Here is a 26,887-nt window from a genome sequence, read left to right on the forward strand (position 1 = left end):
AGTGTGTCAGGTTTACATGGACGTGTCCACACTGCAGCTGCCTTCACATGCCAGGCGGGAAAGATGCAACAAGACCCTCATGTTTTATTGAGCTGGGATGAACGATTATTGTACATTGAGAAATCAATGACTCCAGTTTTATGCGTTTTATTAATCAAACAATTGAATAACACGAAAAAAGTTGGAGATGAGTCTCACCTTTGCTCCCACATGTGTTGCTGGGCACGAGTTAGCCTTAGCACGGTGGAGGAATTAACTTTTTATACAAATAGTAAATATACATGTTTTCGATAATTTTTGTGAAAATTATCGTCAAAATTCCCACTTTCCTTTGACATAGCATATTAGGCTTGAACCCAATGCAGGGAATAAACGTACTGAAAAATATCTTGCCTACATTCAGATAAGCTTTTTTGGTGAAAAATGTCAACGTTTATTTTCAAATATAGCACATCAAGAACACGAAGAGGGAATCGACTTTTTTTTAAAGGAAAGTAAATATTGGCCGTTTTTGGCAAAAATGTAAAAATTTGTTTTTTGCAGTTTCTCCAAACTGCAAAAAAAACCCCAGGGTCCTTTTCTGATTTCAGTGGAGATGAATTGGCATGCAATCATATAGCATTCAAAGAAAAGGAGGAAAACCAGTGATGGATCACTTCTGTGAAAAATATCTTCATAGCTCATCGGATTCCTGAAGTCGAAATAAAGAAGTCGGATTTTAAGTAGAAAAAAAAATCACATCCATTTCTCGAGACTAAATTTCACCATCGTGATCATAGTTTGCGTCACAGCTCCATTACCATAAACACGTAAGGTCAACACTGCCAGTCTATTTTGAAAAAAAAAAGTTAATTTTTGTCAAAGGAAAATAAGTGTTTTTATTCAGTGACTGTATAAACACTGGTTTGTCACGAAGAGGAAAGATGGATCTTGGCGTTTCAGTCGACTAAAAAATATATAATCTCTCCTAAACGTCGATATCGTGTTCCATGAAATCCGTGCCACCAAGGGGAGAATATGCACACTCCAAATATACATGCGTCAGGTCGGGGTCAAACCCACGACCTCCTGCATACCAGGCGAGGGAGATAACATCTCGCCACCGAGATGAGCTTAGCTGCTGGTCCATTCACGGGATGATGGAATGTTTCAACAACAACAGTGGGCCTTTTTGTTGTTGTTGAAAATGGGAACACAAAACGGCGTATCTAACGGACTGCTGAACCGCAAAGGGAGACACCCATCCTGTTTGTGTCGGTCCTCTCGCACAGAAATCGACCACCGGTTGTCGATTACGAGTGCGCAAGAGCCCCGCCAGCCCTGAAGACAGACGGAGTTCCACTTGCATTGCACATTGTGTGTCGTGCCCGCGCTGCGGCTGTGCCACGTGTTGATCAGCGCAACGGACGCTCTTGCCCAACTGGGGGGCATCTGGTCATCTCGGCTTGCTCACGAGTTTAAACCACGCGGACTCCAGCTTCCCCTTTTCTGTCACGCGTACGCTCACGCCGGCAACGACGCTTCTAATCATATTGATTGTAATTTAAATAATGATAGTTGCGGCAGCGAGATAAACAACAGGGCGTGATTTGCGTGAACGTTGCATATAAGATGGGCACGCCCGTCGTAAAATCAGCCGGAATGTGTCCGATCTCGCCCGTTGCGGCAGGCTAAGCGGGGTGGCCGAGCCTGGTGGAGAGCTCTTGGGTTGGCCACAACCCAGCGCGCCCGGGGGTGTCACGGGCGGCTACACGACCATGTGGTGGGCAGCCTTGACAAAAAAAGCCGTTGTACTGCATGTCTGTGCTCCCCTTCTTCAGCGATCCGCACTGGCAAGCGTGGTTAAAGTATGATTAAATAACAAACCACGTGGGCTTGTACGGCTATAAACTCTGCGGCTGCTTGCTGGACGCGCTGTAAAAGTGTGGTCCAGATGTCTTGTGACCTCAATTTATCTAAAACTGAATATTTGTTTGTATATACCAATGGGTGTGACGACAGAAATGAGCATGCAAAGGAAAAAATAATCAGGGGTGAATTATTTGCGGGTCACAAGACATCTGGACCAACAGATGTCTTCGCGATTACCGTATTTCCCGCATTACGTGGCACACATTCTCCCCCAAGTAGTTAACAAATGTTGAGCGGGTGGGGAGTACGCCTTATCATCCACGAGGTGTGTGTGTGGCCAGATGTGTGGATCTTTATTGGTGGGGAGCGGTGGTGTAGTGGTTAGCGCGCTGCGCGACGAACTCCGTGACCCGAGGTGACCCGAGTTCGATTCCCGCTCACGGCCAACACCAGTGACTATTATCTGTAACGGTCTTGGGCCTCCCCTAGGTCGACTCAGCCTCAAATGAGTGGTGTGGCGTGTAAACATCACCACTGGGGAGACAAAGGCGGCCGGGCGTGGTTGTTGGACACCCCCCTCGTGTGCCCTAATCAGCCTTCATCGGTGCTCGCTAACGGCACTTGCCCAAACCGTCTGTTGGGTCAAGTTTCTGGAAAGTCTGAAACTCGAGAGAATACGGCAATGTTAAGAGTTGGATAAAGTGCGGGTTGCGTGTCGTCTTTAACGTGTGTTTAGCAAAGTGTAAACTTGATCACATTGATAACAAAAGGCGACACATGAGCTGTGTTTTGTTGTTAAACAGCTCTTAGTCCCGAAAAGTTTGCATTCCTTGTTACCTTAAGTTTCTGAGTTAAGTGGACATTCCGATTGATAAATGGGGGGAACCGTAAAGGTGACGCAAAAACAGCCAAGTGTCAACTTCGACGAAGATTTATCGTCGTCATTGTAAAGGAGAAGTCGTACAGTGTTTATACAACTGCGCACGCAGTCCCTGAAATACCATCCTGGATCTTATCAACATCGGCTCGAGACGATTGCAAATAAATAATTCATTTTTCTACGGCTTTTCCTTTTTTATCTCAAATTATGTTTGAGCAAGGATTTATATCGAGCAAGTAACACGACTTCATTTGTATGCCCAATTCATCCCTCAATGTCACACTTCACGCAAATGATTTTTTACATGTAAGAAAGAGTAAAAACATTTTTTTATTTTATTTTTTTATTCGCAAATCAATCACGAGGCTATGTTTAAAACCACTGAATACATCTAACGCACATTTAACTCGTGAGTTTATTTCAACCACATTAAAAAAAACTACTTTCAGATTACCCGCACCTCCGATTCGCACCGATGGCTACGTACGGTGCGAAAGAAGTTCAACGTACATATTCTTGGATCTTTCGGTAAAGTCACGTAGAAGGGAAATAATAAAATAATTAAACATAAAATTCTCACGACGTTTCGGCCACAACACAAGCAGCCGTCCTCAGGTGAAGAACAGAGCTGTCGGAAAGACAGCGTCCTAATGAACACCTGAGGACGGCTGCTTGTGTTGTGGCCGAAACGTCGTGAGAATTTTATAATGTTTTATTTTTATTATTTTATTATTTCCCTTCTACGTGACTTTACCGAAAGATCCAAGAATATTAATCGCTGCAGTCACGAAAGCTTTAAATCGAAATTCAACGTACATATGAAGTGAACTGACAATTACAATGTCGTTTTTTTTAATTCTACCACCTAATAGATGAACATCTATTCAAATGATATTCACATTCGTAAAATTGAGAAGAAAAAACATTCTATTCGGGGGATGGGAGAGAAGTTACTTTGATTCTAGATTTGAAGCTTTCGTGACTGCAAGGATTCATACTCTTAGTTCTTTCGGTAAAGTCACGTAGGTAAAAAATGAAATTCAAATTAATAAAAAATAACAATAAAATCACGACGTTTTGGAGGCATCACAAGACGGAGGCTTGTGTTGTGAAATTAATAAAAAATAAAAACAATAAAATCACGTTTTTATTGTTTTTATTTTTTATTAATTTTAATTTCATTTTTTACTTACGTGACTTTACCGAAAGAACTATGAGTATAAGTTAATTTGAGGAAGTGCTTCTTATCCTTTACTGCAGCCTTGCACCCCTTTGGTTCTCAATCGATAAAAAAATGTAGCGATGTTAATACATACTTAAGTTTGACGAAACAAAGTAGTGGTACGTTCCGTGATTAATTTGTGTTTCCATGATTATTTACCTTCTAAAGAAATATGGCATGTCTCGCACCCCTGAGAAAGGGCATCTCGCACCCACCTGGTTAAGAACCACTGCTTTAAGGACACAGGGGTAGCCAGCGAGCCAGCCATTCATTCATTCCACTGTGCGCGCTCGCACACGGCCACGGCATTTGGCGTGACACAGAGCGCGCGCATTCTCCCCTCCGTGTCCTGGCGGCCGCTCAGCCCACGCGGTGCAGGGCGCAGAGAAGGAAGCGTGAAGACTTCCATTGTCTCTGGGATCTGCCGAGTCTGCGCGCTCGGCACGCGAAGCTGGCGACTCAGCGGCGTTGGCCGCCTCCATAACGCCCGCGCCACTCGCCCAGACCACGCCACGCGGCGCGCGCCCAGAGGCGATACGGGGGAGGGGGTGGCACCGCGACCCGCCCCCCGCCCCGACCTCTTCATCACGGCTCACACACCTCTTCACACACACACACCGCGATTAAAGATTGAAATGTACTCCGTGCCGGATTACACTGGTCGACACACTTTTTCTGGCATAAGGTATTCCAACGGGTTTAATGTAATTTTGGGGTGCTGATTCCAAATCTGGCATCAGTTTTTGTCTATCACGTCAGGTTTTTGAGATATCAAATATTGCATTTTCAATTAAAACTGCAGAAGAAAAATATTAAATAAATGTGGATATCTACATAAAATTATATTATTAACATATTATTCTAAAAATACAGCACCATATTTTAACACTAAAGCAGTCACTGACTCGCAACAACTTGCAATCATAAGTGACAGAGTTAATTTCGGGTAAAATCAATGAAAATGGGGTATACCGATAGCATAAAAATGAGATGTGATAGAGCAAATTTGAGATCAGATTTGGAATCAGCACCCTAAATTAGTCTAGAACAGCTGCAAAAGTCCAGGCCAGAAAAAAAATGTGTTTTTTTTGTTGACCAGTGATATCCTCGTAGCAAAAGTAGCTGCATATGCTACGGGCCCCGCAGTTTCAAGGGCCCCGCGCTAAATGCTTTCAAGCTATCAATTCCGGATCAGTGATTCTGCACTTGCTCTATTACTATAGTACTATACTGCCTTATACTTTAATGAACGACTGGGTGTTTGAGGTTAGCGATTTGTCTTATTATCTGGCCTTATAACAAATACAATTACTTTACTATGCAAGTAAAAAATCTATGTGTTTTAATATTTACGTGTTTTTATTTTATTTAGACCCCCTTCATAACAAATGCTGCAGGCCCCGCACTAGCTTAATCCGGCACTGAATGTACTACAGTTTCGGGTGCCATCACCACGATGCGTATTCCCATTACCAGGGATCGACAACAAACACACAAACAGAGCCGCGATGCATGTCAGGACGACACGACCGTCACGAAGCAGTTCTTGAAGAAGTCGCACGCGGCTCCAGAGCCGCAAGTTTCAGACCCCTGGCCATTACAAACCACCCCGGTTCCGATGACACGTTACCTACACCAATTAAAAATATCAAAGTAAACTATAAAAAAACGAAACTACGTTTTATTTATATTTTTCGGGTCTTTCGGTAAAATCACGTAGATAGGTTCAAATAATTATAGATTTGAAGCTTTCGTGACTGCAAGGATCCATACTCTTTGGTTTTTTCGGTAAAGTCACGTAGGTGAAAAACGGAAAACGAAAACAAACAAATTAAATCACGACGTTTCGGAGGCAACACCAGCCCCCGTCTTCAGGTGGAACAGTCACTTGATGCAGTAATTTTGCTGTGACTGTTCCACCTGAAGACGGGGGCTTGTGTTGCCTCCGAAACGTCGTAATTTAATGTATTTGTTTTCCTTTTTTAACCTATGTGACTTTACCGAAAAAACCAAAGAGTAAGGTTCAAAGAAAGTAACACAAAAAATCTACGTTTTATTTTACCAGGTAAGGTTGACTGAGCTATATAGCTCTTTTTCAGAAGCGATCTGCCCACAATTTATAGCTCAACCAAGTGGCTTATCACGTGGACATTTAAAGCAGCCAACACACTCTAAACGCGTGATGTTGATTCTAAATTCGAAGCTTTCGTGACTGCAGGAATTACGCTTTGGTTTTTTCGGTAAAGTCACGGAGAAAATAAAATGTATTCTAAATGTTGAGGGAAGAACCAGAAGACCCGGAGAAAATTCTACGCGACGACAAGAAGAACGTGAAAACTCCAAATATACAACAACAGGCGTCAAGGTCTGGATCGAACCCATGTGCCCTTGTATACCTGGCGATGTAGTTAACATCTCCCCACCGTGGCGGCGTCGCGAGACGGGATGATGGCAAATTGGACGACACTGGCGACAGAACGGTAACCGAAGGCGAGAGCGAGCTCAGTGAGGGCGACCACCGTGGAGATGGAGCGACAAGACCCGTTTACGTGCACGTCAGGGACGGTGATGGCTTTTGTTCCACTTGAGATAAAGCGATGGGTGATGATGACGTTTACCATTATCATCACTATCATCGTACATCACAACGTCTACAGTCAGCCCCAGCTCAAACGCCACGACCACGAAATCACCAACACCACACCGGCACAAGGCTACCACCACTATCACCGGTTGGTGACTCAACCCCTGGCCCCAATGAATAAGTGAATAGGTCAGTTTAACACGTAACAGGCTTTCGCGACCAATATTATTCATAATCAACGTTTTTGGGTTTAGATCGCGTTATTTATAAATGTGTCGTAACCCTCCACCACCCGACACGGCCAATCAGTAAAAAAGTGTCACGTTGACAAAAGACAAATAGTTCACTGCTTTAGCCCACCGGTGTGTTGAAGCGTGAATTTTTTTTTTGTAAATGTTGTGGTTTCACGATTCAACACACCGGTGGGCTAAAGCAGTGAACTATTTGTCTTTTGTCAACGTGACACTTTTTTACTGATTGGCCGTGTCGGGTGGTGGAGGGTTACGACACATTTTTAAATAACGCGATCTAAACCCAAAAACGTTGATTAATGAAGTGAATAGGTGTGGACCGTACCGCAAACACGTCAACGCATTCCGGCCACGGGATGGAGAAGATTCAACGGCGTGAGTGAGACAAAAGCGGCCGAGCGTGGTTTTGGTCACACCGCCACCTTGTTGTGCGCTGTTGCAGCCTTGATGGGCGATGGCGGATAACACTGATACATTCTACAAGGCCGGACGCTGAGCCAGGAAAACAATGCGCGAAACGAGTGACCTTCGTGACTTCAAGTGGACTCCGGAACAATGGCACAGCCCCGTTCACAAACCCTGTATTCACTTCTACGTTAATATTATTGTTATGTGCCCATTGTTTTCTGAGCCGGTCAGCACTGACGTGTGTACAGTTGTTGTTCTGTATAATGTTATTGCATTATCCGCATGCGTGTCTTGGCGTGCCCTTTTAGATTTGTCGTTTGATTAGACAAAACGATTGTTTTGGAAGGTTTTAAGGAGTCTGTGACAAAATGAGTACTGTACCATACAAAGAAGACACCAACACCTGTTATCCTTATCAAGAGTCTCACCCCCGCCATGAGAATGTGAAATTCGCACCGCAGGCTTTGGGCCACCAACGTAACGTGGCTTTATTGCTCTTATTCTTAGGTTTTTTCGGTAAAGTAGAAGACGGAAGCTTGTGTTGCCTCCGAAACTTCGTGATTTGTATTTTATTTTACTTTCATTAATTATAATTTTTTTACCTACGTTACTTTACCGAAAAAACCTAAGAATATGAATCCTTGCAGTCACGAAAGATTCAAATCTAGAAATTAATTGCTCTTTTGAACGGTAAGACACTTGAACTCTACTGCTGATGCTGATCTTGATTAAATATCTGGCTGCGAATCACGCCTGTAAATTGCTGACGGTGCCACGACTCTCCCTCTCTCGCTGGCAGCTCAGACTCTCGGTAATGAGCGTATTGCGAGCTGGCGACGAGCGAGCACACGTCCAGCCATTCAAAATATGCCAGACGCTTCTGAGGGATTCTTTCAACAATCTGAGTCTGGCTCGCGTGCGTAACTTCGTACGGTGACACTGGGCTTATTGTTCACCCTCCTCCTGATAAATAGGCGCAGGAGTTCTCTGGTAGCGGCAGAATAATCATCTCTCTCTCACCTGCTGCGGCCGTTGGCGAGGTCCCTCTTGCATTTCGTTCCACCGCAGCTAAGTTTCTCCAGCCGCAATCCATCCTCTCAGCCACAATGTCTGCGTCTGCAGTGAGTGCAACGGCCGCGAGCTCCAGCTCGTACAGCCAAATGAAGAGCAGCAGCAGCAGCTCCTACAAGGGAGTTAGTGCCGGCCTCGGGTACGCGTCAGGCGGAGGAGCAGCTCTGGGCTACGGTGGAGGGTTAGGTCTGGGCTACGGTGGAGGGGCAGCTCTGGGCTACGGTGGAGGGTTAGGTCTGGGCTACGGTGGAGGGGCAGCTCTGGGCTACGGCGGAGGAGCAGGTCTGGGCTACGGTGGAGGGGCAGCCTTGGGCTACGGTGGAGGTCTTGGTCTGGGCTATGGAGGAGGAGTAGGAGGAGTTGGTCTGGGCTATGGGGCAGTGGGTCTTGGAGGTGGTGGCTACATGCTCCCGGGAGGAGGCGCGGCGGGCCTGATCGGCGGTGGGTTCGGCATCGGGCCCGGCGGCGGGGTCGGCCCCTACGGGAGCCCCGCATTCGCCGCGGGCAAAATGCTGACGGCCGGGGGTCTGTCCGGCACCCTCGTGGGTGTGGGTTCCATCCCGCCCATGGCGTCGCGAGAGGCGGAGAAGAGCACCCTGCAGTTCCTGAACGACCGCTTCGGGGGCTACGTGGAGAAGGTTCGACTCCTGCAGCGGGAGAACGCGGCGCTCGAGGCGCAGCTCGCCTCCATCACGGGCGGCGCGCCGCTCTCGCCCGACGGGGGGCTCACGGTGAACTACGAGGTCCAGATCACCGAGCTGCGCACCACCATCGAGACGCTCATCCTCGACAAGGTGAACATGGAGATCGAGCTGGACAACATCAGAGCCACTGCCGAGGAGCTCAAAGCCAAGTAAGGTCTCATCCGACAGGCAGTCGCCCACCCGTTTCACCCTGCACCGCTCATTGCTTCGAGGCCTGATGTCTTATCGGCGAAAGTGGCCCTACCTCTGAACATTAGTGAAAAACACTGCTTTTAAAGGGTTGTTCTGGATGAGTGAAGCACTTGTACAGAGGACGTGTGGATGCGTAGTTTCTTAAGAAGTTAAATCATGACCGTAGCTCCTAACTCCAGTAATTTTGGTACATCGCGACATTTCACTGTCACTCTTTGCACTGACCGATGCCCGCTGCCGCCACAGGTTTGAGTTCGAGGCCGGGGTGCGTTACCAGCTGGAGTCTGACATCAGCCTGATGAAGAAGGTACGGCGACAGTCACCGCCAGCGTCGCTCTCACGGCTGTTTTCGGCGTGTGCCCTGCGTGCCGCTCGGCGCGATGTCCGACATTTCGCTCGCTGCACGTGGCAAGAGCTTCCTCGTTTCACCCCTGAGGACATTTCGTGCCGAGGGGAACAGCATACCAAACAACACGCATGGGAATACGGGGGCCGTTACGAGGACTGCAGTGACGGACACACAGTTTGTCTCGCGCTATGATGCCCGGTGGTCCCAGGAAACATGCAATGTTATGCCAACGTTGACATGTGGTTGAGAACGTTGAATAAACGTTGGAGCAACGTTTACTAGGGTGTTCGTGGGGCAATCTTGGACCCGCTGATCAGCGGTGGTGTTGGTCCACTGGGGACCATATGAGAAAATGGATATAGACAATGATATGTACGTAGATGTAGTGAGGTAATAGAAATTTAGATTAAGATATTGATGAAAGCAGAGAGACGAAGCCAAGATGGAGACGAGAGAGATTTCATTGTTTCTTTATGTTGATTAGCTTGCTATGTGTATTCTAATTTTAATCTGAGCTGCTAATTGAGTAAAACACATTTATTTTGTTCATGAATCAGGGGCCCTAAGCCTTTGCTTGGTTTGCTTGTGCCCGGCCTCTCCTCCCCCGATGTAGGACATCGAGTTTGCGACCGACACGCGCGTGAACCTGACCACGCGCTACACGGCCCTGACGGACGAGCTGACCTTCCTCAAGAAGACCTATGAAGAGGTAGGCACTGGGTTCGATCCTATCAGTCTCAAATCAACGTTACGGTACTGCCTACCCATCCACACATTGACCAGGGTCAACCCTGCTTAACCATTGAGTTTTAACGAGGAGCAGGTGATCATGATTTTAATTTTGACATTTTTCAGAACACGTGCTCAGATGTGAACAGATCGCCTGGTTCTCCGCTGTTCTCTCCCTCGCAGGAATTCGCCACCTTCCAGACCCGCCTGGGCACCACGGAGGTCTCCAGCGGCTCCATCATCGAGGTCGACACCATCAAGTCGTTCGACCTCATGTCCACCCTCAGCCAAATCCGCTCCGAGTACGAGGTGGTGGCCACCAGAAACCGCGCAGAAGCAGAGGCCTACTACCATAGCAGGGTGAGGTCATCCCCACGGTGACACGAAGCGTCTGGGGGCGATGTGCAGCTCGTGGTCGATCCACTGCTGGATGATGAAGGCCTCCTAATGCTGTGGAGGTTGTTTATAGTTATATATAGACTTCTATATAAGAGTAGTCTTAAACAGATAATAACTTTGAAATATTTTATATTTCTTCTCCGCTGTGCATATTGTCTCTACCATCTTGTATGTATGTTGAACTTCTTTCGCACCGTACATAGTCGACCATGCAAATGTTTGAAACGTCGTATGCGGTCTGCGATGACTTCCTTGTCGAGTTATAATCTCAAACGCCACTTTGTTCTGGCGCCTCGAGATGCACTGCACAGGAGGCTTAGTGGTGTAAACAGAAATGATGGCGGTATCATTTGGATTATCTCTAAACCTAACTCGTCATGTACTCGTTTTATTAAAGCTATCGTCGCAAGAGCAGCACGGAGTTATGAGAGCAAATAACGGGCGAAAAAATACGATACACACACGAACGCGACGCGTATTCTAACCGACAGCTCATCGAAAACATCAACGGGCTGAACAAAGTCTTAAAAATAAATAACAAATATTTTTCTTCTTGGTTCTTTCGGTAAAGTCACGTAGAAGGGAAATAATAAAATAATAAAAATAAAACATTGTAAAATATATTTTCATGCATGAGTGATATATGTATCATTCACAATGCTGTTTTTTTCAGTATACTTGTGTTTTTTTACGTGAATAATTAAATTTGACGCTCGACACAACACAATAAAATTTTGCATTTCTGCAGAATCTCAAAGTGACCGATACCGATTCAGAGACTAGCGTCAACTCGCTGCCGCGCACTGATGCCCAGCACGGCGCCAGAGTCGGCCTCGGCTCTCACGGTGTTAACCGTTCTCCTCTGCGCGCATTTGCAGATAGAAGAGATCCAGGCCGTGACCTCGAAGACCACGGAGGCCATCAACTTCGCCAAGTCGGAGATTGTGTCGGTGACCAAGGATATCCAGATGCACTACTCGGAGCTACAGACACTCCTGTCCCAGGTGCTCGTCTCCAGCACACCGTCCACGCGGTTCTCAGCTTTGCCTACGCTCCACGTGAATTTGTGAATTTGAGTGGCGTATCGTGGACACGTACTTTTTGTCCTACACCAGCGTGGATTTTTTTCTGCAAAAAATTGGTGGGAAAGCGGTGCCTACCAACACATAAATCCTTTCCACCAAACATTTTCACCGCCGTTTGTATGTTTATATACACGTGTACCGGTAAATGTCGGTGGCTTTTGTCCACTTCTTATCAGCCTCAGTGTCACATGCTTCCTAATATACCAGAAAATAAAATCGAGTTAGAGTATCGCCATTTGTAATCACTGCTCTTCAAAATGAACGGGTAAAAACTTTCATAGGTCTTGGTTAAAGGTTAACATTTCATTCAACATGTCCCACAATTTTAGGGCATTTATTTTTTTGGGGGCCCATATATTGAAAAAAAATTACTCGACTATATGTGTGTCAATATTCACCTTACAATCCTTCTGCATTCTTCCAGGATATATAAAGATTCTGATTAGCATTTACATCGGCCACCCACTCGCCTTCGTCTATATTTAATGTAGGCGCTGGTTATTGATTAAAACGGTCGAAAAAAAACTACACGAGCAAATGTGAGCTGTGATGGCGAGTAAAACGAGAACAAATACAATGGCGGTGTAGAACACCAATTGAGATTTGATAGACACAGCGGTAATAGATCAAGAGGAGAATGGATAGAGACTGAAGGAGGCAGTGATGTTGGCGATAGAAACAGAACCTCCGTTCGGCCCAATCCTCGCTAACGAGCTGACGGGAGGGACTCACGTTGCCAAGTTGTGATGGTGCATCGACATCACCGTGGTGTTCCCTCAAGCGCGGTCTCTTCTTCCCCTCACTTGAACGAACGAACCAATAGATGAACGAACTAACACATGAACGAATTCACTGTCGGTCTGACAGAGCTACTCCATGGAGCAGTCCGTGGCTACCTACGAGGCGCGGGCCAGTTCCGAGGTGGCCAGCTACCAGTCCTCTGTGGCCACCATGGAGGTGGCCATCGAGACCGCTCGAATGGACCTGCAGAGGCAGCTGATGGCTTATCAGAGCCTGCTGGACGTCAAGCTTCAGCTGGACGCTGAGATCTCCACCTACAGGAATCTGCTGGAGGGCGAGGCGGCCAGGTGCTGTGGGGAAGCACTTCTCACAACAGAGGGGGGCGGGGGGGGGGCGGCACGATGACCACACTCACTGCGCGTCACGGTGTTACAACGCTCGCCATCGCAGGAGTGTTACGCTTGCCTGACAGCCGATGCAATGTCCTTGCGTGACAGCGTGTCCGGCATGAAGCTGAGCTCCCTGTCGCTGGGCGGCGGCGGGGTGCACGTGGTGTCGGCAGGGAGCAGCAGCTCGCGCTCTGTCTCCTCCACCCACATGTCCATGTCAGGTGAGCGCGTGAGAGAGAGAGATGACCTGTGGCTCAGTGTGAGCGAGTGAGTGCCTGTCACTCAGGGTGAGTGAGTGAGAGGCAGCATGTGGCTCAGGGTGAGTGAGTGAGTGAGAGGGGTGGCATGTGGCTCGGTGAGTGAGTGAGAGAGAGGACCTGTGGCTCAGTGTGAGTGAGTGAGAGAGGGCCTGACGCTGAGGGTGAGTGAGTGAGAGAGGGCCTATCGCTCAGGGTGAGTGAGTGAGAGAGAGGGGTGGCATGTGGGTCAGTGTGAGCGCGTGAGAGAGATGACATGTGGCTCAGTGTGAGCGAGTGAGTGAGTGAGAGAGGACCTGTCGCTCAGGGTGAGTGAGTGTGTGAGGGCATGTGGCTCAGGGTGAGTGAGTGAGAGGCAGCATGTGACTCAGGGTGAGTGAGAATTGTTGTGGCTCAGGGCTTGGTGTTTGAACAATCTGAGATGAAAAGGCAGAACTTAAATTCGTGCATGTCAACTTGTGCCGTTGGAACAGCGAGTAGCAAGTCAGCCAGCTTCGCGGCCAGCAGCGCTACCGACATCAAAATCTAAGAGCTCAAGGGGCCTTGAAAACAGGTGAGCCACTCCATGTATTTCTGTGGACATTATATTTGACATCCCTCGTCTACATGTGTAATATATAGCCCTTTGTTAATCCACTGCTGGATGAAGGTCTCCCCACGCTGTGTCGGTCGATGGGGTTGTTTGACCATACTTCACCATACAACGAGAGAGACGTGGCCGGGCGGCTCAGGGGGTTAAAGCACGGAGCCAGCCCTGCTGAGAATCTGGGATCGAACACGGGGCTCGGCTATCCATGATTAAACCAGCTCTTGAGGGTCCCGAGGTGATGGCCTTAGCTTCATCGGCAAAGACTGCACAGGATTGTTTTATTCTGTAGCGCGCGTGCGGGAAAGTGTGCAGTGTTCTTAGTGTGCGGGATACAAAGTTCTCAGAAGTTGTTTCTCCGATATCACCTTCCGCGAGGGCCGTGCTCTAACGTGGGCTGATGCAGTGTTCTGCGAGAACTCCCAATGGATCGGGATTCATCTATTCCGTGTAAACGGCAGAGAATTATGAGATGCGCAACACAAACAACAAAAGAGAAAGTGGCAAGGGTGCTGCGTTTGCCGCAGAGGAAGTGAAAGGGACAGAGGTCACAACCGTACGCGATCGCCGGCAAGCAGAACTTGATCAACCTACCAGTTACAACAAAACACACCGAACATCATCCCCCGGTGTTTGTAAAACGGGAAGAAGACGTACATTTGATTTTTTTTTTCGTCTCAAAATTTAAGTCCCTGTACATTTTTGGAAAATAATATGGATTGTGTACTGCCCTTCTTTTTTTCAGGAAAGTGACGCCCAAGAGAAAAGGATGAAACATAGAATGTGACACCATCTCGATTCGTCACCTCCAGCCCAGGGTTTCTCAAGCTCCGATCCTGCGCACGCGACCTGGGAAGGGTCATCGACGTTCACGACGAGTTCTTCACATGCTGCCCCGTTCCTCGTGATTTATAATCATGTCCCACGCGATGGAGAGAGCTCCGATTAAAATGGAGACCGAGATCGTGGCGCACAGTAATGCAGCTCTCTCTACGTCGCGGGGGACGCGTTTAACAACTATCGGGCGCGTGCAGCGCACGATAGTTTGTGTTTCAACGGAGAGGAAAAGTTAACATGCAAAGGCTCGTGGTTTTGGAAAATTACGTTTGAGGAACTTTGTTTGAGGAACTTTGGCCTGGCTATCGTGACAAGTTCTTTGTCTGCTCTCTCTCTACCCGCATAGGTTTGGCTGCAAATGTCATTGGTTGCTTCAAGTTAATGCCCTCTCCCCCTTCTCTCCCCCCCGGGCAATGCTTACGTGACGACGTGCATTCCTCCGGCCTAACGCATGGCCTCTGATGATTCATGCGCAGCCTCGTCCGTAGACTACGCACATGGGTGAGCGACCCTTGCTGATTCTGCTTTGCTGTGGAGTGAATAAACATCACGTGAACCAAAACACGACGTCTCCACGCTGTCGTTTTTACTTTTCTTCTACAGCGAAGAGCTGTGGATCAAGACAATTCGTCATGGGGTCAATATGTCAGCGGCGCGTTTCGTCTCGTAGGTGATCGTAGCTCACGCGACAGCCCAAGTACGCATCTCATTTAAGGCACGGAGAGCGGATGTGGACCCCGGAGTTGTCGATCGAACAATGTGTCCTATTCGCGAAATATGTGCGTGTAAAAAAGTGTGTATTTATGATTACCGCCTTGATATCAGGTGTTGTCAGCGGGGACACCTATTAAGGCTTGACTGGTTAACGAGAAGGTGGTGGTGGTGGTGTTGGGGTAGTGCGGTCCACACCACACTCGATCGCTGTTGGCTTACATTGCTAACTCCCACGCATTTACATATACTAATTTAATGCTGAGTTGACATAGAGGACGGCCAGAAATGTGTCAGATGCCATCGATGTCGTGCTCGGTGCTTGCTCATTGGGGGCCCTGATCATCAGCTAGTTTTGAGACCTGTCCTTTTTTTCAATATTTCAAAAAATACAATTCGAGTGAGATGACAGACGGGACGTAAACAAGAGATACAGATGCAGCCAGATGAGATATCATTGTAGAAAATAACAGAGATGACAGGTGAATTGCCATTTTACGTCGCTTAACCTAAGACGTCCATTAGAATCAAGAATCATTATTTTGAATTCGAGCCGATATTTCATCCAACGCTCTGCGTTCCTGAATCAGAGTCCAACTGGAGCCGCTTGAAGATCCGAGCATGTGCTTGGCCGAGTGCTCGCCACTCGCTTCATCCCACGGTCCGATGAGGCCGGTTGGCTGCGTGCCGCGCGAAAGAAGTCCAACGCACAGCAACACAGATCACATGTAAGGTCGCCCATCTCGCCGGGCAAGCCCCGCTTCACCGAGTGCCGAGTTCGCGTTACGCGCCGCTGCTGCTGCAGCTGCGTGCGTGCGCGTCTGGAAACCTCCTCGTGAACACGCGCACGCAACCTCGCCCCTCGCCCCATCACCACAATCTGGAGGCCAGACACGCGACGGCGCGGTGAGGACAATCAGCAGATGCTCTGATGGAAATAAACACGCCAGGCGATGTTACGTAACGGCGCAACGAGTTGACGCCCAGAGCGAGATAGCCATCGACGTTTGACGCAAATGTGTGTCCCGCCGGACTGCGGTTGAACACCATGTGCAAGTGCGCACGCAAGCACGGGTGTGTGCGTTTATGTGGTTATGTGTTTATGTGGTTATGTGTTTATGTGGTCGCGTATGTACTTATGTTTACGTTGTGTATGTGTGTTTATGTGTGTGTGGGAAGCGGTGGCGTAGCGGTGAGCGCGCTGCGCTACGAACCCTGGGACCCCAGGTCGATCCAGCTCACGGCCAACACCGGTGGCGATTGTTTGAACTCGTCCTGGGCGTCCCCTAGGTCGACTCAGCCTCAAATGAGTACCTAGAGCGGTGTGTAAACATGCCGACTAGGGAGACAGCGGCGACCCGGCGTGGTGCTGGCCATCCACTTCCTCGTGTGCCGTGTCGGCCTTCATAGGTGCTCGCTAACAGCACTTGCCCCAATAGTCTGTTCAGGCTATTACGGGAGATATTTTATTTTTGTAAGCCAGCTGTGTGGGGAGCGGTGGCGCAGCGGTTAGTGCACTGAAAGTGATATCTCTGAATGGAGGGGTCAATGGAGCTTATTCGATGGAGGTCCCTTTGAGATGAATGTACCGTACAGCCCTTCATCAATCCGGTGCTGGATGAACGCTTCCCCATATAATGTTTGGTCATGGGGGTTGTTTGACCATACTTTATCACGCTGGCTAGTGTAGGCTGCTCAAGAGGGGGTTGTCCAAGACCAGTTAAGATATCACTCGCCGCTAATAATGTGAGTCACACTCACTGGATTCACAGCAAAATGCGTTCGTTTAGACTAAGTACATTCAAACCCTGCCATTGTCTACCAGTGCAGGTGGACACACATCAATGCAATTTATACAGGAAAGCCTCAATAAGTCTCAAGGCTCTTTTAGAAAGGTCATGCATGAGAATGTTTGGCCAGTTTCATTTTAGGGAGTGTTATCATTTTGGGAGGAAACAGCGGCGCTTGTAGATAACCGCTCCGCGTTTAAGGGGAAAATCTAAACGTAAACCGCATACATAAAGGTACTCATTATCATCATCACCACGTGTGAAATTGTAATGTTTAAACTGTGACCCATGGCTTGAACGTACACCTAGAAGATAAATAAATAAAATGTGTTCAAAGAAACTGGCCGGGTGGGCTCCGTGGCTTAGAGCATTGAGCTGGTACAACTTTTGGTGTCCTGGGTGTCATCCAAGCCGTGATTAGACTGAATTAACATTCTTAGTTAGTCGATAACCTCAACCAAGTCACCATTGCACAAACAGCTCCACCACTTACCACGTGGGAAATGTATTAACATTTGAATTGTAATTAAGTAAAAACTATTGGCCCAAACAAACCGCGAAAGGGATTTTTTGTTTGACTAATCTCTACGTTACAGGGTCACGAAGGGGGAACACATGGGCAGAGTGTGACCCCAGTCAAAGTTCATAACTGTCACCTGTTCAATTTCCATCTCGGGCCAACGGCTGAGACCACGGATATTGTACTTCAACGAACATTCCATAGTGGCTCGATTCAGCAATACCAGGAAAGGGTTTGCCACAACTCCACCGTTGGAGTACATTTCCCTTTACTTAGAAACGCGCGTGTTCAGTATCAGCGAGAACAATCCGAAACGCCGTTGAGGGAATGATGTTGGCACGCCACATCCATATCACCTTACTTTGTTATTATAGGAATATAGGCGACAACGTTGTAGATGGGATGACTATGGATAGACGTACCCTGTACTCAAGTGGGAGGATGATTGTTGCTGATAATTATCCCGACTCCATGCCAGTCTACTCGCAGAATTTTGAAAAAAAAACATCGAGTGAGAAATTAAGCGCTGGAATCACATCAACCTCCGTGAAGCTTCAATGAGCATAGATGACCACCACAATCCGTGTCTTTATTGTTGACTCTTGCATATCCCACACATGCAAGACAATGACAATAACAACCATGTAAATGCATAAAGCATCCTAATAGAACATGATTTATTTAATGCGCTATCAAGAACGACCATTGCCCTCAGCGTCACCTATTATGTATATTCGTTTTAGGCCACGCACTGTATTATTGAAATGTTTTTTTGTTATTTCAATACAACAACAAACAATCCCAAGATGCTACAATTGGCTCCTTCACAACAGGGGCCCATCGACATGGCACGGGAAGGCCTTCATCCAGCAGTGGATTGAATAAAATCTGTAAAATTAACTTAATTAAACGCATTGCAGGTGTACGGATTACACGAAAGGGGTTCTGATGTCTCCATAGAAAACAATTAGTTGCATTAAATCATTAATTCGTACATTAAAACACACCGTCTGTTGTGATATCGCTTTGGCAGCGGTGCAATGGCACGAATAAGGATAAATTATTATTAATAATTATCAACACATTCGTTAGTGACACGGGGCCTTAACGGGGGGGGGGGGGGGAGTAAGTGGCGACGTTTCGAGCAATGGCCCTTCTTCATGGCAAAATAAATAACGCCTCCTTCCCATACGTCTCTCCACATCGTGTGTTTTCACACAAGCAACCTAAACACTGTACCGGTTTCGACATCCAGTGTCTCGTCAGCAGATTCGGGCCCGCTTAAGACAATGCCGGCAAAAACTGCCCGATGTTGATGTTCATCGGCAAGTTCGACACAGGGCTATGAAATACACAACACACTTTCATTAAGCGACATTGTGGAGAATGTTACAATGCCTTAGACGGGGACACGACACGACTCAGGCCTAGAGATTACCCATAACTATCACTCGCAAGGTATACGAGTGGGCAATACGGATTGCCCAAATGCGTCTCCTGTCGTTCTAAAGGGGATTTTGATTCGATAGGATCCGTGACAGTCGCGACCACCAGAAGCTCCTCGGCGCCGCTGCCGGGGGGAACGGCCTGTTCGATGTTCATTATTTATATTATTAGGGTTTTCGGTAAAGTCACGTAGGTAAAAAATTACAGCTATCGTGCTGTGACGGTTCCACCTGAAGACGGAAGCTTGTGTTGCCTCCGAGACGTCGTGATTTTTATTTTATTTCTATTTTACTTTTATTAATTTTATTTTTTTACCTACGTGACTTTACCGAAAAAACCTAAGAATATGAATCCTTGCAGTCACGAAAGCTTCATATCTAGAATTAAGTTCATTATTTACTTGGTGGCCGCTGCTTGAGTAAACAAAAGGATGATAATGCTTTACCCCGAGCTGTCATACTTTGATGGTGCATTGTCTTTGAGTTGTGCGCCTTTTGGCGTCATCTGGTCCAACACCATGTGAGACTAGGCTCTAAGAAAAGCTTTCTCGGGTGTAGACCAATCAACTTCAAGGACAGTGCATACATCATCAAAGTTATGTTTTTTGTTTGCATTATGACTGCAGGTATTGTGGTCGATGCAAACATGACTCCTTGTAAAAAAAAGGTGTCAGTTTTGTTGCCAGATAGAAGGGTAAAAAAACAATTATCATATTTTTTTTTACTGGCAAATGAGGTTCCAATGGTGTAAACAAAAGGCGTTGGGACGCGGTCGAGTTGCGGTCGCGGTATCAGTCCGGCACAGACCACCCCCCGGATTCCGTAAACACGAGCGCGCCCAAAAACGGGAGGCAGTGCAGGCTACAAATGGAGCAGCTTCCCCTTCCTAAATCAGAGCGAGAGAGCGAGAGAGGCGAACAGAGGCGGACAGAGGCGGACCCGCATTGACTTGACTCCTCGGGCTGGACAAAGCAGGCAGACAGACCAGACTGACTCACTGATTGGCAGGCAGGCAGGCAGATGCTATCCATGAGATATTACAACGCAGATGGTAAACCTTAGACTTGCGGACTAAGAGGCGGACGGACTGACGGACTGAGAGGCAATATCGGGGGACAGATTGTGAGACAGGTGACAGCGACTGAAAGACACCAACGTGTCACGAGCCCTCCGTCACATCCTACATGACTGCGGCTGCGAGACATTAGCAGCTCTGGAAGCTAGCAACTACGACGGTTGCTGACATGGTAAGCATTACGGTTTAACTTGCATTAGTAACTTGCAGCTGCCTCGAGGGCTAGTGGCTACTGGACAAAGTAATCTTCGTATAATTGCTCCCGAGTTGGTACAGAGGAAATTCAAGAATTTTATGGCATGGACAAATGTGTTAACCACTGTTGAATTTAAAGCAAATAGTCCCGCATTCCAAGCTGGTTCTTATTTTACCGATCCTGTACGGGTAATGATGATGATGAGTACACGGTGACATGATATGTCATAACTAGCAGCAATTTGAACTCGAGTCATTGAAAGTGCATGCGAGGCCGCCTGCTCCCAGACCACACTGGGACTTTACGCTGCCTGACGCTGCCTGCTACACTACATAGCCGACAATTCATTTTAAGGGGTGGGGGGGGGGCAGATTGTGCTTTGTACACGTTTTCGCCTTGACGGTCGGCATATATTATTGAATTGTTCTCAATGTTTAGCAAAAGAGACACTGCTGGGGTTTATTTTTTCGTTTAAAGCAACGGTGTTAATACTGTGTAGTATTGGGTACAATTGTGTGCGTTACCTCTAACCAGCATGCACGATACACCCTCGCGGTTTCGGTTGTGGTTGTGGTCCAGCATGTTCCTTGTATAGGTTACGCTTGATTATACACAAGCATTTGTTTAATTCAAACAATTTTAGTTCCAGTTTAAATCATGTATGGATTTAGATACGTAGGTTTCTACGACCAATATGATTCATAATGAGTGTTTTTGGGGTTAGATCGTGTAGGTAAATGCTTTTTTAAAATAATTATAACCCTCCACTAACCGACAAAGGCCATCAAATCAAGTTGTCACGTGGGGAAATATGCTAATAATTTTGGTTTTTAGCAGAACCAGAATTGTTTTAAAGCAAGAGCTGAGCTTCGTTAACACCTAGATGCTGAGTTTAATGTTCAGCGAAACGTCCTGTAACATTGTCAAATATATGACTTGCTTTTCAACATTCCTCCGGTTTTCTGAAAAAGTGGATTAATTGGCATGTCTGCTCACGTGAAAACTTGATTTCTTTGGCTCTGTCGGGTGGAGGAGGATAATAGTTGAAAAAAAACATTATCCCTAAACTTACTCGATATAATGCTAAATAATCTATGAGTGAAATATTTATTATGTAGACAAATCTCAATACAAAAATTGGCCAGAGCACAAAACCGCCTTTGTAAAACGAAATAACGATTACCAGTCCCATCAGTGGCGCAAGAGAATAAATAAAAATGCCAGTGGATATCACGTTTGTTCCACGTGCCAGACAGTATGGGCCACATTAAAAACTTGACGAAACGGCTAAGATTACATCGCCTGGCCGATTTACCCCACCGCCGGTGATCGGTGCATTTCCGCAAAAGAGCATGCGAACATGAACATTCGTCAGGATGTGAATATGCCCGTACGGTGCGAAAAAAGTTCAAAATCCATGCATAAGGTCCTAAAAATCACAAGTGTGGTGCATAGCCACGGAGACACCCAGTGGAAGCTTTCCCTGTGTGGAAGAAGTTGCACACAGCACCAGCCTACAGATGGGAATCACGCCGCTGGTAGGGAGCGATGCTGCTACATGGCTTTCCCCAATCAATATCGGAGTATCTTCTCAAATCCGTCTAATTTGGACCATTCCCCTCCCTTTTGTATCGCGCTGCCTGTCTGCTCTCCTCCCCCGTTAGGCGGAGTTGATGCACTCCATCTCGCTAGACGAGGTCGACCTCCTGCCCATGGGGTTGAACGACACGTCCGAGCTGGAGGAGAACTCGTCCTCGCCCTGCTGCTACAGCCCCGACTGCCTCGCTCCATCCCAGAGCTTCCACCGCGTCTTTCTGCCCGTCGTCTACGGCCTCGTGTGTCTCCTGGGCTTCGCGGGCAACGGGCTCATCCTCGTCATCCTCACGTGCTTCACCAAGAAGCGCACCTCGTCCGACCTCTACCTGATGCACCTCGCCGCCGCCGACCTGCTCTTCGTGTTGACCATGCCCTTCTGGGCGGTGGGCTCGGCCACCGAGTGGGTGTTCGGCAACGTCCTGTGCTGCCTCGTCAACTTCACGTTCACCGTGAACGTGGCCAGCAGCATCCTCCTGCTCGCCTGCATCAGCATCGAGCGCTACCTGGCCATCGTGCGCGCCACCAAGACGGACAAAGTGCGCAGGAAGTTCGCCACCAAGGTGGGCAAAGCAGGGGGCCTCATTTCTCACTCGATGTTTCTTTTTTTAATGAGCACTGCTAGGCATTCTCGGCGTAATAAGGCACGTCAGATATACAGTGACCCCTCGTTTATCGCGGTTAATGGGGACCGGAACCCCTCGCGATAGGTGAAAATCCGCGAAGTAGGATTGGCCCCCCTAGGAATTTCCGTATATGTGTGTGTGGGTACCAGAATGTTTAAAATATGTATATTTATACTTTAGCTTTCTTTAGAGCCTATAGTCTCAAACGGTGTGGACCAATCAAATTCAAAGACAATGCGTATACTGTCAGAGTATGTTTTTTGTTTGTATTTTCATCACAAGTATCTGTGGTTAATGCAGACATGATTCCTTGCAAAAGGTTTCAGTTTGGTGTTTTAACATCTTAACACCTGTTTTGTTGCCAGAAAAAAAGGGGAAAACCTATTATCACGTAGATAGGTTCAAAGAAAATAACAAAAAATAACGTCGTGACTTTTCCGAAAGACCCAAAGAAAATAGCAAAAAATAGCTTTTTTCTTCCTGATGACCAACGCTTGTGTTGCCATCGAAACGTCAAAGTTTTTTGTTATTTTCTTTGAACTATCTACGTGACTTTACCGAAAGACCCAAAGAATATGAATTCCTGCAGTCACGAAAGCTTTAAGTCAAGATAACACCAATGCAGTTCAATCCATGGACCTGGACAGGATATTGCACCCGAGAACATTTATTTATTTATTTACAGCACCTGTGTTGTTGCCAGAAAAAAGGGGAAAACCTATTCTTATATCTTGACACTGGCAAAAGAGGTCCCACGATGTCATCATGGCTAAAGCCGTTGATGTCACCACATCTCGCCAATACTGTCTTCCCTTCGCCAGACACGCGGACCGTCAAGAGCTTTACGAACAGTATCCCACTCGCTGCTCTTACTGAGGTCGTGAGAGTGCTGGAGTGTTCACAGTGCAATGCGCTAACCACTGCGCCACCACCCCCTACCTAGTTATTGCGATAGACGCAGTTATGTTCATGAACTAACCACACATTACCAAGACCATTATAGAGGTTGGTTTAGTTTTTGGGGCAAGACTGACGACAGCAGTGGTTTATATACACCACTATTATCGTGTTGTGTAACGGCCAGGCGCTCACGCATCCGTAAGAACGCATGGGTGTCTATCGCAATGGAGGCTCCAATAGCGGAGTTTCTTGTGCGCTTGTTCAACTCCTGTAAATATTGTAGGGTATGGCCAGAGGTCAAAACCAAAAGGCTGAGAATGTAAAACCGCGTGCGAGTCCATTGATGTACGTCAACCTTTTCCAGGTCTCTAATAGAGGCCTGCACACACACACACAAATGCAATGCAGTCCATAAAACCCACTCTGACACCTGATCAATAATCATCATCATCACTCTTGCGCCCCCGCTGCCCCCGTAGGTGACGTGTGGGGCGGTGTGGGCCCTCTCACTGCTGCTCGCCGTGCCCGACCTCGTGTTCAGCCACGTGTACACAGCGCCACTGAGCGGCCACCAGCTTTGCGAGCACGTGTACCCCGAGAGCGCGTCCGACCTGTGGCGCACGGCGCTGCGCGCTCTGCACCACGTGCTCGCCTTCGCGCTGCCGGGCATCGTGATCGTCTTCTGCTACGTCATGGTGATCAGGACGCTGTCGCAGCTGCACAACCACGAGAAGCGCAAAGCGCTAAAGGTGGTGGTCGCCATCGTGGCAGCGTTCTTCGTCTGCTGGCTTCCCTACAACGTGGTCACTCTGCTGGACACGCTGATGAGGCTGGACGCGGTGGTGAACTCCGACTGCGAGATGGAGCAGCGCCTGGGAGTGGCGGTGGCCGTCACGGAGGGCGTCGGCTTTTCCCACTGCTGCTTCATCCCCGTGCTCTACGCCTTCGTGGGCAAGAAGTTCAAGGAGAACCTGGCGCGGCTGCGGGGCTGCAGGGCGTGCGGGACGCGTGCGGCGTCGTACCGAGAGGGCAAGCGGCAGAGCAGCAGGCGGCCACATCCCATCAGCTCCGACTCGGACTTCTCTACGAGCACCATCCCCGCTAGTTGAGCTCTCCCACGCGCGTTCACCCGCTTCGTGAGCCAACCGCGGGGTGTCCAATTAAGCGGTGAACTATTTTGTCTTTTGTCAACGTGACACTTTTTTTTTACTGATTGGCCGTGTCGGGTGGTGGAGGGTTACGACGCATTTATAAATAACGCGATCTCACCCCAGAAACGTTGATTATGAATAATATTGGTCGCGAAAGCCTGCTTCGTGTTAAACAGGGAGGATACGGTCCAGAGCTCGATCTCTTTTATCGGTGACTAGCTGAACTACCCCCGGCTTCGCCCGGGACTTGGATCCACCACGCCCGGCCGCCTTTGTCTCTCCCCAGTGGCGATGTTCACACACCACAGCAGTTACTCGTTTGAGGCTGAGTCGACCTAGGGGAGGCCCAAGACCGGTTCAGATAATCGCCGCTGGTATTGACCGTGAGCAGGAATCGAACTCTGGTCGCCGGGTTCACAGCGCTGCGCTAACCGCTACACCACCGCTCCCCACACACTACCGCACGCACGCACGCACACAGACACACACCTAACACCACTTCACACAGACACACACGCACCTAACACCACTTCACACAGACACACACTACCGCACGCACACAGACACACACGAACCTAACACCACTTCACACAGACACACAAAATTCTGGCCTGGAATTTTGCAGCTGTTTTAGACTAATTTCAGGGTGCTGATTCCAAATCTGATCTCAGATTTGCTCTATCACATCTCATTTTTATGCTATCGGCATACCCCATTTTCATTGATATTACCCGAAATTAACTCTGTCACTTATGATTGCAAGTTGTTGCGAGTCAGTGACTGCTTTAGTGTTAAAATATGGTGCTGTATTTTTAGGATAGTGTTTATAATACAATTTTATGTAGTATCCACATTTATTTAATATTTTTCTTCTGCAATTTTTATTGAACATTCAATATTTGATATCTCAAAAACCTGATGTGATAGACAAAAACTGATGCCGGATTTGGAATCAGCACCCCAAACTTACCTTAAAACCGTTGGAATACCTTATGCCAGAAAAAGTGTGTTGACCAGTGTAATTCAATGCATGCACTGTATTGTGAGCGGAATAATATTTTGGAGTGAATTCGATGCATCTTTGACATTATCAGCCATCGTCAATCCGAAGCCCCCCCCGCCATGTCTCACGATCTCTTTGGTCGACGCCCTCTCGGACGCGTTCCATTCCTTGGCTGCCACTCCGTTATTATTCTTGACCCTTAGCGACCTGTCCTGACCAAACCCACTGAATGTTTCGAACAGTCTGAATGATGTCATGAATCCTCTATGTAAACTCAAATATGCGTTCTTGTACACCTAGTAAATGTCCTTGTCTTGAATGCGAGATATGTATATATATTTAAGATTACTTTATTTGTCCTATATTCTCCACTTTATGCTGGCTTAAATTGCACTTAGTAGTTAAATACGCGAACTGGAAACCCAGTGCGGAAGGGAACTCATGTGTATACTTTGACTATTAAATGCTAGACAATACGTCATTCTCCACGTTTTTAAAACACACCTTTCTATATATCGATGCGTAAAATAAGCTGTCTCCCGAACACCACGTCACTTGTGTATAGCCACCCCCACTCTGATTCTCTCCGCTCTCCCCGCCTCCTGTGAAAACACACGCCGCTCCATACCTATTCTCTCCCCTCTCATTCCCCGTCATTCTTTCTCTCCCTCTCTGCCCGGCGCTATTCCAGTCTGCTCGAGTGTTGTTACGGATCCTGGTCTTCACCCACGGACAACTCAATGCCGTCCTGTCCCGGGTGACTTCTTCTCACCATCTCTGCGTTGCCCTTACTCAGACATCCTCTGCAGTGACTGGTAACATCGTCTACCGCGAGGCCCTTACGTGGAGCCTCTTCCTCCCTATTCTGTCACCTTTCTTGACCATTGGGTTCCGTTTTCTGGCCCTTTTCCATCCCTTTACTCTTATTTCTCGTCTCTACATTTTCCGTTTCCTTTTCTTTTCCTATTCATTATATCCTTGACCCTATTGCCATTCCCGCCGTGTGCCACGGGTAAAATGTTGTATACAGATCAAATGTAAATAATAATGCCAGTTGTATGCCACGTGTTTATTTCGTTGTGTAAACATGCAAAGGGCGAAAATGTCAATAAATGCTTGTGTGAACGCAGTGACCACGAACGACAGATCGTTTATTTTTACTCCGCCTGTGGTGATCACGTTGTCGACGCCCCTTAGTCATGTTGCAGAAAATCACTGCGATGACGTACACATCACTGCGATGACGTACATATCTTGAGGCTGTAGCGGACTGCGATTAGATCTTACACACACAAGACACGTAGCAACGAGCACTGGGACGCCTAGTTGCTCAAGTCAATTC

The 26,887-nt window shown here is 47.6% G+C and overlaps 2 protein-coding genes across 2 annotated transcripts; both read left to right on the forward strand.

The window, feature by feature from the left end:
- Positions 1-8,573: 8,573 nt before the first annotated feature.
- LOC144941723 (thread biopolymer filament subunit gamma-like) lies at positions 8,574-15,097 on the forward strand. The gene is made up of 9 exons (XM_078868119.1): positions 8,574-9,120; positions 9,410-9,470; positions 10,126-10,221; positions 10,425-10,601; positions 11,519-11,644; positions 12,593-12,813; positions 12,964-13,076; positions 13,586-13,665; positions 14,444-15,097. Exons 1-8 carry the CDS (start codon positions 8,672-8,674, stop codon positions 13,639-13,641), a joined length of 1,299 nt encoding a protein of 432 aa, XP_078724245.1. The 5' UTR covers positions 8,574-8,671; the 3' UTR covers positions 13,642-13,665; positions 14,444-15,097.
- Positions 15,098-19,941: 4,844 nt separating this feature from the next.
- LOC144941737 (C-X-C chemokine receptor type 4-like) lies at positions 19,942-26,599 on the forward strand. Its single transcript, XM_078868144.1, has 3 exons — positions 19,942-20,248; positions 21,937-22,428; positions 23,871-26,599. The coding sequence occupies exons 1-3, from the start codon at positions 20,246-20,248 to the stop codon at positions 24,498-24,500; spliced, it is 1,125 nt and encodes a 374-aa protein (XP_078724270.1). The 5' UTR covers positions 19,942-20,245; the 3' UTR covers positions 24,501-26,599.
- The last annotated feature ends 288 nt before the right edge of the window (positions 26,600-26,887 follow it).

The sequence above is a fragment of the Lampetra fluviatilis genome, chromosome 2, assembly GCF_964198595.1.
Source record: "Lampetra fluviatilis chromosome 2, kcLamFluv1.1, whole genome shotgun sequence".
NCBI lineage: Eukaryota > Metazoa > Chordata > Hyperoartia > Petromyzontiformes > Petromyzontidae > Lampetra > Lampetra fluviatilis.

What these genes read in the sequence shown, in the direction of transcription:
- LOC144941737 (XM_078868144.1), top strand. An exon ending in GCAGGAAGTTCGCCACCAAG is followed by an intron (nt 22,429 to 23,870) that starts GTGGGCAAAGCA and finishes CTGCCCCCGTAG; the next exon opens with GTGACGTGTGGGGCGGTGTG.
- LOC144941723 (XM_078868119.1), top strand. Translation starts at nt 8,672, where the DNA reads ATGCTCCCGGGAGGAGGCGCGGCGGGCCTGATCGGCGGTGGGTTCGGC. An exon ending in GCCGAGGAGCTCAAAGCCAA is followed by an intron (nt 9,121 to 9,409) that starts GTAAGGTCTCAT and finishes CTGCCGCCACAG; the next exon opens with GTTTGAGTTCGAGGCCGGGG. An exon ending in TCAAGAAGACCTATGAAGAG is followed by an intron (nt 10,222 to 10,424) that starts GTAGGCACTGGG and finishes TCTCCCTCGCAG; the next exon opens with GAATTCGCCACCTTCCAGAC.